Source organism: Coffea arabica, chromosome 3e (genome assembly GCF_036785885.1).
Source record: "Coffea arabica cultivar ET-39 chromosome 3e, Coffea Arabica ET-39 HiFi, whole genome shotgun sequence".
NCBI classification, from domain to species: domain Eukaryota; kingdom Viridiplantae; phylum Streptophyta; class Magnoliopsida; order Gentianales; family Rubiaceae; genus Coffea; species Coffea arabica.
Genome location: NC_092315.1, coordinates 1,817,600 through 1,833,460, shown reverse-complemented (window position 1 = coordinate 1,833,460; position 15,861 = coordinate 1,817,600). Strand labels below are relative to the sequence as shown.

The 15,861-nt window shown below is 35.2% G+C and overlaps 3 protein-coding genes across 3 annotated transcripts; 1 reads left to right on the top strand and 2 right to left on the bottom strand.

Annotated features, from left to right (window-relative positions):
• Positions 1 to 971: 971 nt before the first annotated feature.
• Positions 972 to 1,603, bottom strand: LOC113737858 (monothiol glutaredoxin-S10-like). Its single transcript, XM_027265005.2, has one exon. It carries the CDS (start codon positions 1,438 to 1,440, stop codon positions 1,132 to 1,134), a length of 309 nt encoding a protein of 102 aa, XP_027120806.1. The 5' UTR covers positions 1,441 to 1,603; the 3' UTR covers positions 972 to 1,131.
• Positions 1,604 to 4,990: 3,387 nt separating this feature from the next.
• Positions 4,991 to 5,848, bottom strand: LOC113736359 (monothiol glutaredoxin-S10-like). Its single transcript, XM_027263295.2, has one exon. It carries the CDS (start codon positions 5,517 to 5,519, stop codon positions 5,211 to 5,213), a length of 309 nt encoding a protein of 102 aa, XP_027119096.1. The 5' UTR covers positions 5,520 to 5,848; the 3' UTR covers positions 4,991 to 5,210.
• A 6,907-nt stretch (positions 5,849 to 12,755) lies between these two features.
• On the top strand, positions 12,756 to 13,457 carry LOC113736194 (monothiol glutaredoxin-S4). The gene has a single exon (XM_027263045.2). The coding sequence runs from the start codon at positions 12,890 to 12,892 to the stop codon at positions 13,196 to 13,198; it is 309 nt and encodes a 102-aa protein (XP_027118846.1). The 5' UTR covers positions 12,756 to 12,889; the 3' UTR covers positions 13,199 to 13,457.
• The last annotated feature ends 2,404 nt before the right edge of the window (positions 13,458 to 15,861 follow it).

Below are 15,861 nucleotides of genomic sequence, written 5' to 3'. Positions count from 1 at the left end.
AGTATGTATACGTTTTGTTCCAAGACTGAACTCATCGTTAGTAACTTACGAAAGTGCCAAATTAGTGGTTACTTTAATCAGTACCAGCAAAATAAAACTCTCTTGATGATCAATAACTATTTTCGCACTAACATTGCCCAATTGGGCAATTACAAGTAACCAGAGAACAAACTTGTACATGTTATGACGACAGATTTTCAAGTGATGAACAATAGAAATAAACAATGTTGTATTTTTAAACTTCCTTAATGCAACACGAATAATCTTATGTTGGCATTAGAAGCAAGCCTTTTAAATTAAATCATGTTGTATTTTTTGATGGAGGGAATTAGTTTGGTTCCAAGGGGGGAAAAAATTACGAACGAAAGGAAGATGGAATCATTATTGTCTTTGCATAAGCAAAAGCACATTTAGTGCTGCAGGGTAGCATTCTCTGGATCTCAAATAGTACGCAAAATTCTAGAATGCGCAAATCAAATCAAACAGCACATGAAAAAGCAGCTGGGAATACAGTTCAAAGTAAATTGAAATTCAGTTCTCATAGTAAGGAGAATATATTCATTCACCGAAGTGACATTTAAACACATCATATAATAGTAGACATCATGTTGTAGAAGTAGAACCGCCACTTCTTTTTTCTTTTTCTTTTTTTTTCTATCCCCAGATTATTTAAACGCATGTTTAGCTTTGCATTCACTTAATTGGAATCCAGAATCAGTCAGGTCACAGTCACTTGATTTTGACAAAGTTTACCATAAAAAGCTAGCTATCATCTGCTCCATATTGTTGCAAACATATTTGATATTCAAGCTTTTGGCCGTGAACTCATTTTACTATACAGTTGCTTAGTAAATCAAAAAGGCCAAAATCTGGTAGCTGAAATTCCCCGCGCCCCCCCCGGGGGTCGAAAACCAGAGAAAGAAAAGAAAAGTGTGAAACAACAAAAGGAAGAGAGCAAAATTGGCTTCAGCTATATCAACAGTTGCAAACATTTTATTATATATCCAATCCAAGAAAAATGACTCTCAATTACTCAGTCGGAGCCGCCACTAATCAAGATTTTGGTACAACACTAGAATTGACCTTATTTAGAGAGTAAATTCTCGATCATCACCCTTTGTTAAATAACTATCAAAGCCACATAGCACCGGCATCTTTGAGCATCTTTTTTAGAGAACCATTAACATGAAGCGTCATCACGGTATTAGCAGAACCAACAAATTTACCCCCAATGAATACTGCTGGCACTGAAGGGTTGCAGCCTAGCCTCATCAGAGCCCATTCCATCTCTTGTCCTCGCGATTCCTCATCGAGTTCGAGGATCATAGGGCTCACCCCTTGCTCATAAAACAGCCTCTTGATTGCATGGCACATGCAACATGAACTCTTGCTGAAAATCACAACAGCCTTCTGTGAAGCCAATTTTGCTATGCGATCCATTTAATAGTAATATTGTATTAAAGAAGAAAAGGTCTGAGGCGAGGGAACTGCACAAGATTCAAATTTACTGATGGGTTTTGAAAAATTCTGGTTATAGATGAAGAATTAAATGTTGATGATTGGATGGAAGACTCGGCTTGGTTCCAGATTGTTGAGATGTGGACATGTATTTATACGGGCATGCAGATGCAAGGCGAAGGTGGTGGGATTGCTAACTTATTTGAATTGTTTAATGCAAAAGAAGAAAAGGAGTTAAAAAGTTGAAGGTTCTTTGAGATATTTGGATAGATGCTATGCTAAAATCCTAAACCCTTTGCTTGACAGTGACTTGTGTGGATCAATACATGTCAGTTTTTGTTGTGCATGGAATCTGTTAGGCTATCTATATAGATAAACCAAACACTACCGAAAGCAGATTCACATAGGCTTAATTGGAAGAATTCCAGAGTAAGGACAACTTTTTTTTTTAGGACAGATTTGGCGCAATTAACTTCGGTTAGACGTGATCAGTAAAAATATATATTACACATGACTCGTAAATTATCACCTTAATGATCCAGGATTAGGAATTGATCGATGGGGTAAATCGTGGGGAATGAATGTCAAGTTTGTAATGCTTAGAGATGACGATGGAACAAGAAGAATCTCATCTTTAAAATGTTAAGAGGTAGCCTGCATTCGTGTCACTGTGGATACATGCATGCGGCGAAAATGCTTGAGAATTTAAAGGGCATGGCATCTTGAACCTAGTTGCGTTTTTCCTCTTCTTTTTGGTCGGATTGCCTTGCAGCTGCGGAGCCATGTTAACGTGGTCGTGCATATCCTTTTATTTTTTTGCCTTTTCAGTTAGCCCAGAGCTCCAGAACTGTTGTTGAGAAGATTCCAGTCTAGATAGGTTAAGCCAAAATTTGGCAGTCATAATTCACAAGGGCCTTCAACATGATTTGTTTTTGAAAGAATCTGTTGTTAAAACTCTTAAGACTGGAAGCGTTGCATTTGGTCAAGTAAAAAGCATAGAACAGGTACAAAAGTCGAGTCAACAAATTAACTCTTGACATCGATCTTTCTAAGTTGTGTTACTGACAAAACCTTCTCTATAGTACAGGTTTGATCACCTCAGCGTCAGAAGGTTGGTCAAGAGACAAGATTGAAAAGTTAATTTTCTATTCCAACCTTTTGCTAGTCTAGTTCTAACGTTTTATTAGTAATTAATTAATCACGCCTGTCAATTCACCAGGACTAGCAATATATGTCGGTGAATTTGGCATACATAACTAACATTCAATTGATAAATTATTGAGTAATAAACTGATATTAAATAAATTGATCAAAATTGACTAATTCTAAACATACTGGCCAAAACCTGAGAAATTAATTTAGAGGAACTGAAAACTGATAGGGGTGGTGCCTTTCTCCACTTGCTATTTAAACCTAGTTAGTATTCATGGTTAACATTTAACAACTAATTAATACCAAAGCTGTTTTTGTGCTATCACAACTTGGATGAAAATGAAATCACAAAAGACAGGCTATAACATGCAGAATATATGTTAGACTTAAATTAACTTGTATACATTAATTAGACTTCTTTGAGGGATTAAAAAAAAAAAAAAAATTTAGGTATGCAGTAAAGTTTTTTTGATAACTAAAATTTTACTGCTCACCTAAATTTTTTTTTTTATTATTCTTCAATACTCAGTAAATAACATGATAGAGGTGATTGATAACTAAAATTTGTGGAAATACAACGGATTAATTAGCCAGTAAATGATTCTAAAACAAATGGATAATTTGTTTTAAGTTATTCACGAAAGGATAATTGACACGTACCATTTTCAACACCAGATATATACTCTCAGAATATATATCAAGAGAATTATGGAGAGTAATTTGTATTGAAACAAATACGTATATGCATCATTTCCAGCATAAATACATTTTCTGTAGATTCTCGTAAGTGAAAAAGTATGTATATAGAAAGAATGGATGTAATATATTCTATACGTACGTTCATCTTCCACTTATATTCCATCTTTAGAAATGAAAGCGTAGTGTGTGCATTGTAGTTTGTCAACAGTGACCGGCCGTGTGATGCCGTGAACTGCCGTCACATGCACAAAAAGTTGACATTCTATCTCCAACTTGTGCCAACCCCACGATCTTCCGATGACTTTCTATTCCAAAGTGTAACCATATTTTGTGTATATCTAAAAATGTCTAGGTGAAACCAAACCCTACTGATATCTTGACGACTTCATATTTGCACCATTAAATTTTTCTAATTGAAATTGGAAATAGATGGAAAAGCACGTCTATTTGATTCATATATATGACGTCATTAGAAGGTAAAGGACATATTTAATTTGCATAGAGATTTATTTTTAGAGTCATCATTAATAATTATCTCCGGAAGACAAAATATGTGGGAGGCCGTGTAGGAGAAACTTACCAACATTAATTATCTGCTTTATGCCGATGAATGCGCACATGTTCATAGATCCTCAAAGGCATCATCTATGCCATGCCAGAAACTTTTAATTATGAAACCTCGGTTAAAGGAGTTTATTTGGATGATTTATTATGAAACATCTGCGCACATGTTCATAGATCCTCAAAGGAGTTTATTTGGATGATTTATTTAACATAATTACTGTAACATTTTTTGTAATGTGATGTATGTGAGATAAAAAGGTGATTGGGAAGATAAAAAGGTGATTGGAATTTGTGAAGTAAATTTTTTTATTTCAAATCTTCCTAATCCAAACACACCCATTGCAAGAAACCGTCAAAACAATTCGAAAACAGCAGTTGTTGTACATATATATGTGGCTTTTGGACATCTTTGGAGGCCCTTCATGTGGAATATTTCCGACAAGAATAATTATCTAAAGCAATGTTTTTTGTTATTATGATATGATGGTGGAATATATCCATTCACCAAAATGACATCACAATTCTCCATTCTATCAGCATGCATAGCAAATTGAGAGTCACTTCATTGATGCATATGGGAATCCCTTAACATTTTATTCTTGCAAAGCACATAGTTACCAAATTCTCTGAGAACATGACGCAAATTTTCAGATTTGTTTGATATGTATATCATATGTAATATGTTAAATGTTAAATGTGGTGATGGCTTTCTAGGTGGTGGTCATTTGTCAAGGCACTTTTTATCCCTTAAGCAATTTCAATCTACATCTATCCTTTCCTCATTGAGATTGATCCAAGAAAAGAAACAAGAAGTGGAAGAGCGAATTGATGAATTCAAAACAAGAAGACGTAGGAAAACAACAACTTCATAATGTGGATTCAGCTCCCACAAAAATGATCTCTATAGACTACTGGATATAGATTAATAAAGGAAATTGCCACAAATTATGTCCAGTATATTCACATGCGTCGTGCTTAAACATCTGCAGTTTTATTCAGTTCTAATACGTTGAATAGTTTTTCATGTTAGTTCTTCCTGTTTAAGAAAATGCAACAACTAAGAATTAAGTAAAACGATACCAGCAGTAACTATAACATGATAAGGAGAGAAAAGAGAGGCAACACTACAACAGAATCACTATGTATGTATAGTTCATAAAGTCGATCACACGTTAGAACTTTCGTTACCAAAATACCATGTTAACAATGCTTTAGACACTCATTTGTTAATTATCCTACAAATTACAGCATTATCATAGAGTTCCTTCTGTGAAATCATTCGACAAATACATACAAAAAGCAAAGTAGTCAGCTTACATATATAGATATATCACCAATTAAAGCCATAGAGCTCCAGCATCTTTGAGCATCTTCTTTAGCGATCCATTGATTTGAAGAGTCATGACAGTACTTGCCGAGCCCACAAAATTTCCACCTATAAACACTGCTGGCACAGAAGGATTGCACCCCAATCTTATGAGAGCCCACTCCATTTCCTTACCATTTGGAATCTGATCAATCTCATAGATCATAGGGCTCACGCCTTGCTCGTAGAACAGCCTCTTTATTGCATGACACATGCAACATGAACTCTTACTGAAGATAACCACTGCCTTTTGCGATGCCAACTTCACTATACTGTCCATTTTGATCGATAAATGGCAAACTAATAAGTTAATTTAATTGTTTCCTTGCTGAAAAGGGTGTGCTAAGAATGAAACAACAAAGTTTGTAATGTAGCCGTCTAGTTTATTTGGATGGAATGTAGAGAATGGTGAAGAAGTTCGTTGCTGGACTATGGACTTTGATATTCGATAGTGTTTGAGATCTTACGCCCTCATATTTATGCTGGGAAATGAAGATGCGGGATCGATCCATGGCTGACGCCTCCAAGGAACAAAGGGTAGAGGAAAAGTGAAGTTTCTTCTAGAGTCTTAAAGGCTAAAGCCCAGGTGCATTTTTGTGCGCTAGAGCCATAGCGTACTTAATTTTTTTTAATTTTTTTGTCTAAATCTTCTGGTAATTCTGTTTAAGATTTCCCGGAATCAACTTCCTTCTTCCCCTTGTTATCTAGTGCTGCGAAAGCTTGAGATTCTTGAGACAACTAGGTGAACAGTGTGTGTAGGTGGAATTTCTATCTTGAAAGATCAAAATGGTGTTGGAGCCATAATATTCTTCAATAGGAGTGATCTCCAATTGCATGCATGAGGATGATGGAAGTAGGGAATGTCAACTCAAGATGCGTATTCATGTCGGGCAATCACTAGTGGCTGAGGGCAGAAAGATTGATTGATCGATACTGGAAATTTTTGTTGGTAAGCCAACCCGGCAAGTCATGAAAAAGTTGAAGACAAACACTAACTATAGCTACTCATATGTGCAAGATTTCTGACCTCTAGACGTTTAGTAAATTTCCTTCTCACGTTTTGGTTCAATAGTAGTAAAAGTTTGAAATTAATTAACATGGCTAAGATCTTGAGAAGATTAGTAATAAATTCATCAAAGACGTTTAGATCATACCTCAAAGTCAACAGCCAAAACTAATTCAAAGTAACAACACAAAGATCGAATATTTTTGGACCCTTGTGCAGTTCTAGTCCTTAAAGTTATGACAAAAGCAAATCTGGTTTTCAATGTTTAGTACATATGTATTTTTAATTCCTAAAGTTTTGGCAAAAGCAAATTCGGTCCAGATTTAGTGTAATTGACGGATTTTTCTAAATATTGATGGAATCAGTTATTGCAATTACATGTTCGTTGAATTAAACTTCTTAAAAAAGAAGCAAAATAGGTAGTACTCTTGAATGATAATGATAACTAACATGATAGCACGTTAGTAACTAATTAACCACGAAACAAAAAAAAAAAGAAAGAAACTTTGTTAATCTATATGAAAAATTAAGTATTACAATTTTGTGCTTGGGGTAGTGCGAATAGAAGTGATGATGAGTTCTATATCGATGAATTAGGTGCTCTGACTAGTTTTTACTTTAAAAATTTTTCTTTCTTTATTAGTTAATTAGTTAACACATGAGTTATTAGTTCTTATTCATTGGTTTGAAATTTAATGTAATGGACATATGATTAGATGTAATTAAATTTTGGTAGTAATTGGGAAATATTTTTCACATGTCATAAATCTTCTTTAAATTGGATACATTGGGGAGCAGATTTACTATTGCAAAATTTTAGGGACTAAAACTACACATGGATTAAATATTGAGGACTAGATTTGATTTTGCAAAAACTTTAAGAGCTAAAACTATACAAAGACTAAATATTGGGGACTAAAATTGTAATTTTTCCTATTCTTTTCACAAGAATTTTGGTACAAAAAATATTAGCTAGCTCTATACCACGGGCTATAGCTTTATTTATTAGATTAGGGTACCTGTAAATATAATATAGTGATAACCGTACCGTATAATGGACGGCCTAAGATCAAGTAAGAATAGTCTAGTTCGATTTGAGCTTTGATCTTCCCGATTCAAACTCAATTTAAACCGTTGATCTTAATATTATGCCAAACTGGTCTGACTCGATTTCAGATCGTCCATTTGCAATTGTAAGTGCACGAACGAATACCCTTCCCTATTTATCCCTTAATCCCTGCATTTTCTGTTTCAACAATTGGAGGACATTTGACGGCATGTATCAAAATTGGAAATTTGTCGAATGTCATCAAATGATTGGTCAGAAGAAGTTGGTCAAAATCGGACAACGAAGGATGATATTTGTTTAAGCTAAAAATAGTGGGAGCAGATAGATCCGTCCACATGCAAATGTCCTAGCACCCTCAAATTTAAGGTAGATTTGCCACAAGAAAGGAATTGAATTTACAACAGCAACTAGGAAAAATAAATGAAAAGAAACGCTAATTTCTAACTTTCCTTTAATATATAGACAGACAACTAAATTTTGTAGGTATTTTATAGTATCTTACTGCTTGATCCACGACTACAGTTCTTGTCAATTGTAAGAGGTTCTAGACAAGTATTTTACATCAAATATATATATGTTAAACAGTATAATACAATATAACACCCTTGTTTGGGCCATTTTCTGGCTTTTGTTACAGAAGAGAAATAGTTTCCACTTCCAAGGATACCGTAACTTTCATATGAACCTTAATTACAATGCTTAAGAAAACAGTGGATGATGAAAAAAGTCTGAGTCCTGGAATGCAAGATTAAGCCGAAAGCAAAATGTGGGGTAGCCCTCTTTGAGAGGATGGAAATGGATTCATATTCTGATCTCATTCGAGGAGGCTTTAATACTCTCTATATATTGTTCCTAGTCCTTGGCACCACGAAAATGCCTGGTAGCTGACATGCTGATTCCAGAGTTTTGAATTGACAATCGACCAAAATCTAATCCAGAACCAAGATTTGTAGTTAAAGCTAATCGATTATCTGAAGGATACTATTACTTGGTGTGTGTGTCTATATATATATATATATATATATATATATATATATTATATATATCCTTATTACTTGGACACACACACATATGTAGCTCTAGTGCTGATGAGATATACATTGTTTTAGTGACAAAGAACTTTTCTTTTCTTTTCATTTTTTTCCTGGGTGCGAGGCTGGAACTTAATGCAAATAACAACAAAAAAAAAAAAGGGAAGGAAATTGAACCTGGTTCCTGTCAGCCAATGAACTGCTTACATTAGCTAAATGATGGAGTTGTACGACCCGGATTCGATTCCAATGAGTTGCATATCTGTTGGATTTTGCAGTATAACTGGTATAGGAAATGTGTTCTAATCCTTTTTAGAAATTTAGAAATCGAATGGATTCGGTCTTATACATACGCGAGGAAGGTAATCAAAAAAAAAAGAAGAAAGCAATGCCAACCGGCCATGCATGTGCATAATAGTGATAGTTTAGCCATGATCAGACACCAAGCTTTGCATTATCTTGACAAAGAGAATCATATAACTGCACAAAATCTCCACAAGATTTTGCCACCACAAGAATAAAATTCAATACATACAAAAGCGGGTGAAAATGTCAGCTAGCTTGTGGCTCAAAGGGCTGTTCCTGTAGCCACTTGCAATTTGCATATCTTGCCTTTCTAGATAACCATTATCAAGCATTCCTAGATCATGGATTTTCTTTTAGTATTATCTGATTTTATGGATGGAGAGATCTTCTGAACCACAAAACCTGGCTGCAGGAGGGAATGAAATATGTTCCCTTACCTCTTTTTCTTATGGCAGAAGGAATGAGACAGCTACAACTAGTGATTTATACTCAAGATTCATGTACCAATTTTGTACCTCACCAACCATATATCATAAGCTGATCCGTGCGATGCCAAGAACCGCCCCCGTAGTTTTTTTCTTTTCTTTTCTTTTTATCTCCCAAGTTTAAAGTTGATTCTACTTTTCCTTGTAGCGGCATCCATATATGCTGTCATTCCCATCCTGAACCTTATCTTCTTCCTTGCTCAATATCGAAGAAAATTCTGATACAGATCACGACTTATTAGAAAGCATGGATGGCAATAAATGCATTATCATGTGAATTTGAACAGCCATGCACGTTTATAACATAACATCGACAATGTATGTACTTATGCTCGCTATACAAGTGCTTGATGCATTGGATGGAACATGGACGACAATGAAAATTTTCTCATAACAAGTTCTGATCTTGGATTCTTCAGTTCGAGTTGAAAGTGACTGACTTTGTCGTTTCATTAAGCAATCTCGGATTCTTCACTTCACATTTAGGCAACTCTTTTTTTTTTTTTTTGGGTAATAAAAACTTTAGAGTGCATCTGCTCTAATCACTAGAGTTAAAGGCGCCCTTAATATCAAAGGCCATTCATGAGGAATTGTCTATCAACATAGTTTTCACATTTGCAGCAATTTGAATGGACAATACATTTAGATCATAATTGATAAGAAAACAGCATAATAAATAATGATAACCATAACACCTCCGATGGGCAGCTTGTATGGTGATCGCCTTTGGATCTTTACTCGAAATCGTCAGATCGACCATCACTGATAACGTGATGTGCATCTTGGACAAGCTCTACAAAGCTGCAGGGACTGGTCTAACATAAGTCAGGATATTTATGTGACCTAAAAAAAATGATAACCATAACACCTTGAACATACGCATTAAATTTATTCCGCACGCGATCCCGTGAATAGTACACTTAAAAAGAACCGTATTACGGTCAAGGGCCGCCGTACAAAGTGGCCTTTGGGATTCATGATGGCCAGTTATGGGCACCGATTTAGGACACACTGAACTTTTTGTAGGTCAAAAATGTTTGCGTGGGCAATGTACAAACTTTCTAAGTTAAGATCATCAACATGACCAAGATTCGTATTGGTCACGTGCGCATAGCGTGAAAAAGTTAAGGAGCTTTTGAGCTGTTTAGATTTTTCCAGAGGAAAAGTATTCGATATGGGGTTTATATATTTGGTTTGTGATAAGAAACGCGAAAGCTCCCCCTTTCCCAAACGAAAAGAAGGCGAGAACAGCCAACAACAACAAAGATAGGAAAATCTATTAGCTTCCTTTAACTATTCATTAATTGGTATCCTTTTGCATTTTGTTTCATCACCTTCAGATTTATACATGCAATTTTGCAGTCTAAATAAAAGCAGACTTGAATTATAGTTAATAGTTATAGCATGTGATAAGGAACTGGATCGGAGTAGGGCTGTTGGTTTAATCGAATCAAGTTTCGACTTAATTTTATCAATCTCGAACTCGAATTCGATGAGTTTCAATGTAAAGCTCGAGTTCGAGTTCAACTCGAATTTGAATCGAGTGAGCTCGAACTTGAGTTTTAAAAAATAAAAAAAAATAATTATTTTATTTTTAAAAAAAATGAACAAAATAATAATTTTTCTTAATAAATAATAAAATATTAAGACTATATATGTAATTTTATTATTAAAATAATATATATATAATCGAGCTGACTTGTGAGTTAAAGAATTGAGTATCTTTGAGTTCAAGTTTGATTGGATCAACTCAAGTTCAACTCGACTTGGCTCGAGCAACTCGACTCGTGTATAGTTCTAGATCGGAGTACTTATGATCACTAATATGTTCCAAGGAGAAGTAAAATTAACTAATTTCAATTGACTATTTCTTTTAATAATTGTACATTAATTTACTAACATTTAGAAATATGTATACTTCTAAATTCTAAAGTTACAAACATGAAATTTCACTTTACTTGTATCGTAGCTTTGCCCTTCTACGTGCTTAATGGAGGCTGCAGGCCACTGTCACAAAATGAATACTGCCAGATATGTATAAGAAATTGAAGTGCGTGAGAAGTATTTGGAAAAAAAAATCTCATACATGATTAAATCGGAGAAATACCACCGTTATAATAACCTCTTTTTTCACGGTCGGTCAAAGATTAAATTAATTATTTGACCTTGTTAAAGTATGAATTGCTTGCTTTATCCAAAAGTAGATTTGATGTTTGGCCACTTCGTCTGTGGAGTGTGGAGGCCCCATGCCATAAGAGAGCCACGTGGGATCATTATAGTTGGGTCCAAGTGGAGGAGTTAGGCTAGCGTCGTGGAGAATAATTAATTACCTTGCCCGACAACGGATTAGTTTAGCTGCTTACGTACGTAATCAGGAAATCACAGTTAGTGTTTAGGGTCCTCATGTGGAGGTATTCTCAAAAAGTCAATGTCATTTTTTAACTGTAATTTGCTCCATCAATGTGTATCCAGGGGTGGAAGGTAATTTAAGAAGCTCATAGGGACTGTAAAATAACCCAATGATTAATTATCTATGCAAAAAAAAAAAGAAAAAAAAAAAGTAATCTTAATCATGCTTTAGTTACCCGATCGAGGTAGACAAGATGATCACTCGTTCACCGATCATAACAACGCTTTCAAATGTCAAATACTTGTTCATTTAATTAAAGGCATGAGGCTTTCACCATATGAATCTGCCACATATATGTTTTATCGACTCATTAGTGACGAACATTTTTCGTTTGGATACATGATGGATCCTTAAACAGTGGATTGAAGAAGACTTAGCTTTGCAGATGGTTCAAGAACAATCGTGTTATAGCATGTGCTATCAATGTCATTCAAGAACTCTATCCCCTATTCTTCTCTTCTGCGTTTCTTCTGCCTTTTATTTTTCTTTCGTGAATAAGATGCGAATCTTGCTGTGGAAAAAGAAGAAAAAAAAAAGGGTCCCAATTGGATAAATCCAACTTCTTTCTCCAACTCAGAAGATGCCTCCCAGAAAGATACAGCAAAAGTTGGTAGATGAAAAAATGGACCACGGCTGTGCTTGCTTAACCAATGTGCTGTATGATGATCGCCTGCTTATTCTCAAGTTGCATAGCAAACATGGATAGATCAGTAATCGAGTCGCCGAATTTGTAAACAGAATTGCTTTACTGAACTATCATATCTACTGAACTATCATATCGAATCAGGATTAAATGAAATTGCAAGAAGTCTTTCGCACTAAAGACATTTTTTCTTTTGAATATATATGTATATATATATATAAAATAAGAGTAGTAGTCCAGTACTTATCGTCATCAATTCATCTTCAAATTTGCAATGAGACCGTACCGCAGACACGTCTCAATTTCCGTATGCAGAGATTCGTTATCGCACAACTTTTATTGTGCAGTGCCACATTCCACACATCAATCGCCATCAACAAATGATCGTAGCTAGAATGTGGAACCAATCCCACATATCTGATCATGAATGACTCTTCTAATTCCTCCAAGAAAAGAAAATACTCATCTTTTTTCCACGTGAAAACAGCACATTAATTAATCCTCCACCTCCATCCCCATGGCCACCTCCCAAACTCTATATAAATCTCCCACTGGACTCTCAACTTCCCCCCACACCAACATCTACCTGGTCCTAAGTCATCTTACAAACTTATACCACATCACCTCATTTCGCTGCTCTCTCTCTCTACATTACTGATTATACAAGCACAAGCTTTCGAATAATCGTTTGATTGCATCGATGGACAGAATCAGCAAGATGGTGTCCGAGAAGCCGCTGGTGATCTTCGGCAGGACCACTTGTGCAATGTGCCACAGCATTAGGTCTCTCTTTGTCGACTTCGGAGTCAACCCTACTGTCTATGAGCTAGATGAAATCCCAAGAGGCCGAGAGATCGAGCAAGCCCTTTTGAGGAGTGGGTGTAACCCGACCGTGCCGGCTGTGTTCATCGGTGGCGAGCTGGTTGGTGGAGCTAACGAGGTCATGAATCTTCATCTCAGTAGATCCTTAAAGCCAATGCTCAAAAGGGCAGGAGCTTTATGGGTTTGATGTGTTACCAAGTATATGTCCGACGCTAATATAGGAATAATGCATTTTTGTTGCAAAAGGTCGATAATCATAACAGAGGTCGGATTATCCAGTTTAGACGTGATATATATATAGGTTGAATAGGCGATTTTCGAGTGGGAACTTAAAACTCTTACTTAAATAAATGTGTACTCGAGCTTTTTGAGACTGATCAATAATAATATATACTCAATATGCACCATGTACCCTATACTGTAATACAGTATATGCTTTTGGCTAATGATTTGAGTTTGCATATGTGATAATGTTAGTCTCTATCATCTTTGTAAGCTCGATCGCTGTCACTACAAGCACACAGTATATATCGTCTACAACTCCATTAATTATTTGGTTCTCTTCTTCGCTCCATCGAGCTCATTGTCACGTAAAAGGTTCTGCGAGTTGGTAATGGACAAGCATTTATACCTGCTGGTTGACAATCAAAGTCCCAAGGCAGCGAAACGATTATCAAATATTCTCGGCTCATCAGAAGCTACATCTGAAACACATTAAACCCTTTTAAAAACCATATTAATGCATGATACTCCTGATTTTCTTCCTTCATGCAAAGCCGGTACGTCGAAAATAATTAGCAACTGATCATCGTCAATACTCAGTTCTGAATTAATTAATTGAGCTGATCATACATACTAATGCAAAAATTTATTGGCAAAATAGAATTGTCTTCTAATCTTATCATAAACAAAATACATCGACAAGCGTCTTGATAAAATTAAAAACAAGATTCTGCCCACTGATTTTTATCTAGTGGATGCTCACTGTATTAATGGTTGCATAGCCTTGGCACGTGTTAAATGGGTTCATCTTAAGATAAGATTAGCCAGGAAATTGGGATGACGTCTTGTTATTATATACTAGTTGGTTCTGACGAGTACGTACAAATGAGAATCTTGCAATATGCTTCATTTGGGAACCAGTAACAAGGTTGTATTATTCCCCATTTTTGTGCTTGCTCCTGGCACTGTCGCTTATGCTTAAGAAGATAAACATCAGGACATCAGTAGTATTCAAGCAATTGCGTACTTAGTTGTCATCAAGCATCTCCATGCCAGTTGGAATAAGAGTCCGTCACACACTCAGGTTGGAAAGAAGCCAGGAGATTGGTGCAAGGGAGCTGGTCAATGGCATATATCATACTTTATCTCTCCTTCTAAGTCATCCAAATATTGTTAGATTCGTAATCAGAATCCATAGGTAGTCATGGAAAGAATGGTTTCGCAATTTGACACGAAGAAAAGAAAATGAACAAAAAAACGAAAGCAGTAGATAAAGATTGCCTTTATCACAAAAGACTTGTTTAGAGTACAAAAGACTTAATTATGTGTATCAGTCAACCAGTAAGTATTGAGTAACTAATGGCAGTATTTGATTGAATGGAAGGCGATAATGAGTCTAGAGAGTCCTTTAATTAATTCCCTCTGTGGCCAAAAAGTGCCACTGCCCGATTACTTACCTTGATTAACAGTACCAACTTCAATCCCTAAAGTGTGAACTACACATAGCACTTGAAATAATGTTTTGGATTAACTTGCAATTTAATTCCATAGAGGTGTTTCAAAGTGGCTTGGTTGCAAATCTTCTATAACTTTGCATAAGAAATGAAAATAAAGATGCCATTGGTAGAGGGATCCACCACACTTTGTTATGTCATTGTCAATGGCTGATTTCATTGAAGGTTAAACTCGATTTTCCATAAATTTAAAAAATATAAAAAATAAAGAACAATGTTATTTACACTTCATTTTTTGTTATTTCCACTCCTACTATTTGTTTTATCATATATTATAATAAATAAAAATTATAAAATTAATTGTTTGTTTAACTGATGTCCATAAGGCACTCGTCAAGATATAATTCAAATGTTATATTTTTGAAAATATAAGTTTAATTAGGTAAAGTAAATAAATACAAGCGAGAGTAGACAAGATTAAATAGGGAAAGTATAGAAATATAAGAGAGGATAGTAATTGTTAATATATGTATATATATATATAGCAGATTAGATGAATATTAGGTGTGTTAATGAATACTCTAAGGGCACTCGTTAAAAAAATCCAATAATTAAAATGACAGTAGGAGTATGATTATTAAAAATGGGATTACAACCAAATAGTATTGTCCACTTTCTATAAAACCTATTACTAAAATAACCTTAGAGGGGCATAAAGCTAGGCGGAGCAAAAAAGGTACTATTTCTGCATCTCCCTAATCAAATCTACCCACATTAATTGACATTGGAGTTATTTGTTAATGGTTGATTCAATTTGATTAATTGGCCCTCAACAAATATTAGATTTCTATCGCATTATTCAATATTTAAATTAAAAAATCACGAATAGATTCCCATTTCATCTTAAATGAGACCAAAAAGTTAAAATGGGCAGAAAATTTTGTATATCGGTCAAAGAAATGATAATGTGGAAAATAAAACAGTAATTTTATACTCAATAAGTGGGTTGGTTGAAATCGTAGAACATGTAGATGCCACAGACTAGGGATGTAATCGAGTTGAGTCGAACTCGAATATCGCCATATTCAAGCTCCACTCGATATATAAGAAAGATACTCGAGCTCGAGCGAGTAGTATTATTGGAACTCGAGCTCAAACTCGATGCATTGCCCAC

Coding starts and splice junctions, on each gene's coding strand:
- LOC113736359 (XM_027263295.2), bottom strand. CDS start 5,519: ATGGACAGTATAGTGAAGTTGGCATCGCAAAAGGCAGTGGTTATCTTC.
- LOC113737858 (XM_027265005.2), bottom strand. CDS start 1,440: ATGGATCGCATAGCAAAATTGGCTTCACAGAAGGCTGTTGTGATTTTC.
- LOC113736194 (XM_027263045.2), top strand. CDS start 12,890: ATGGACAGAATCAGCAAGATGGTGTCCGAGAAGCCGCTGGTGATCTTC.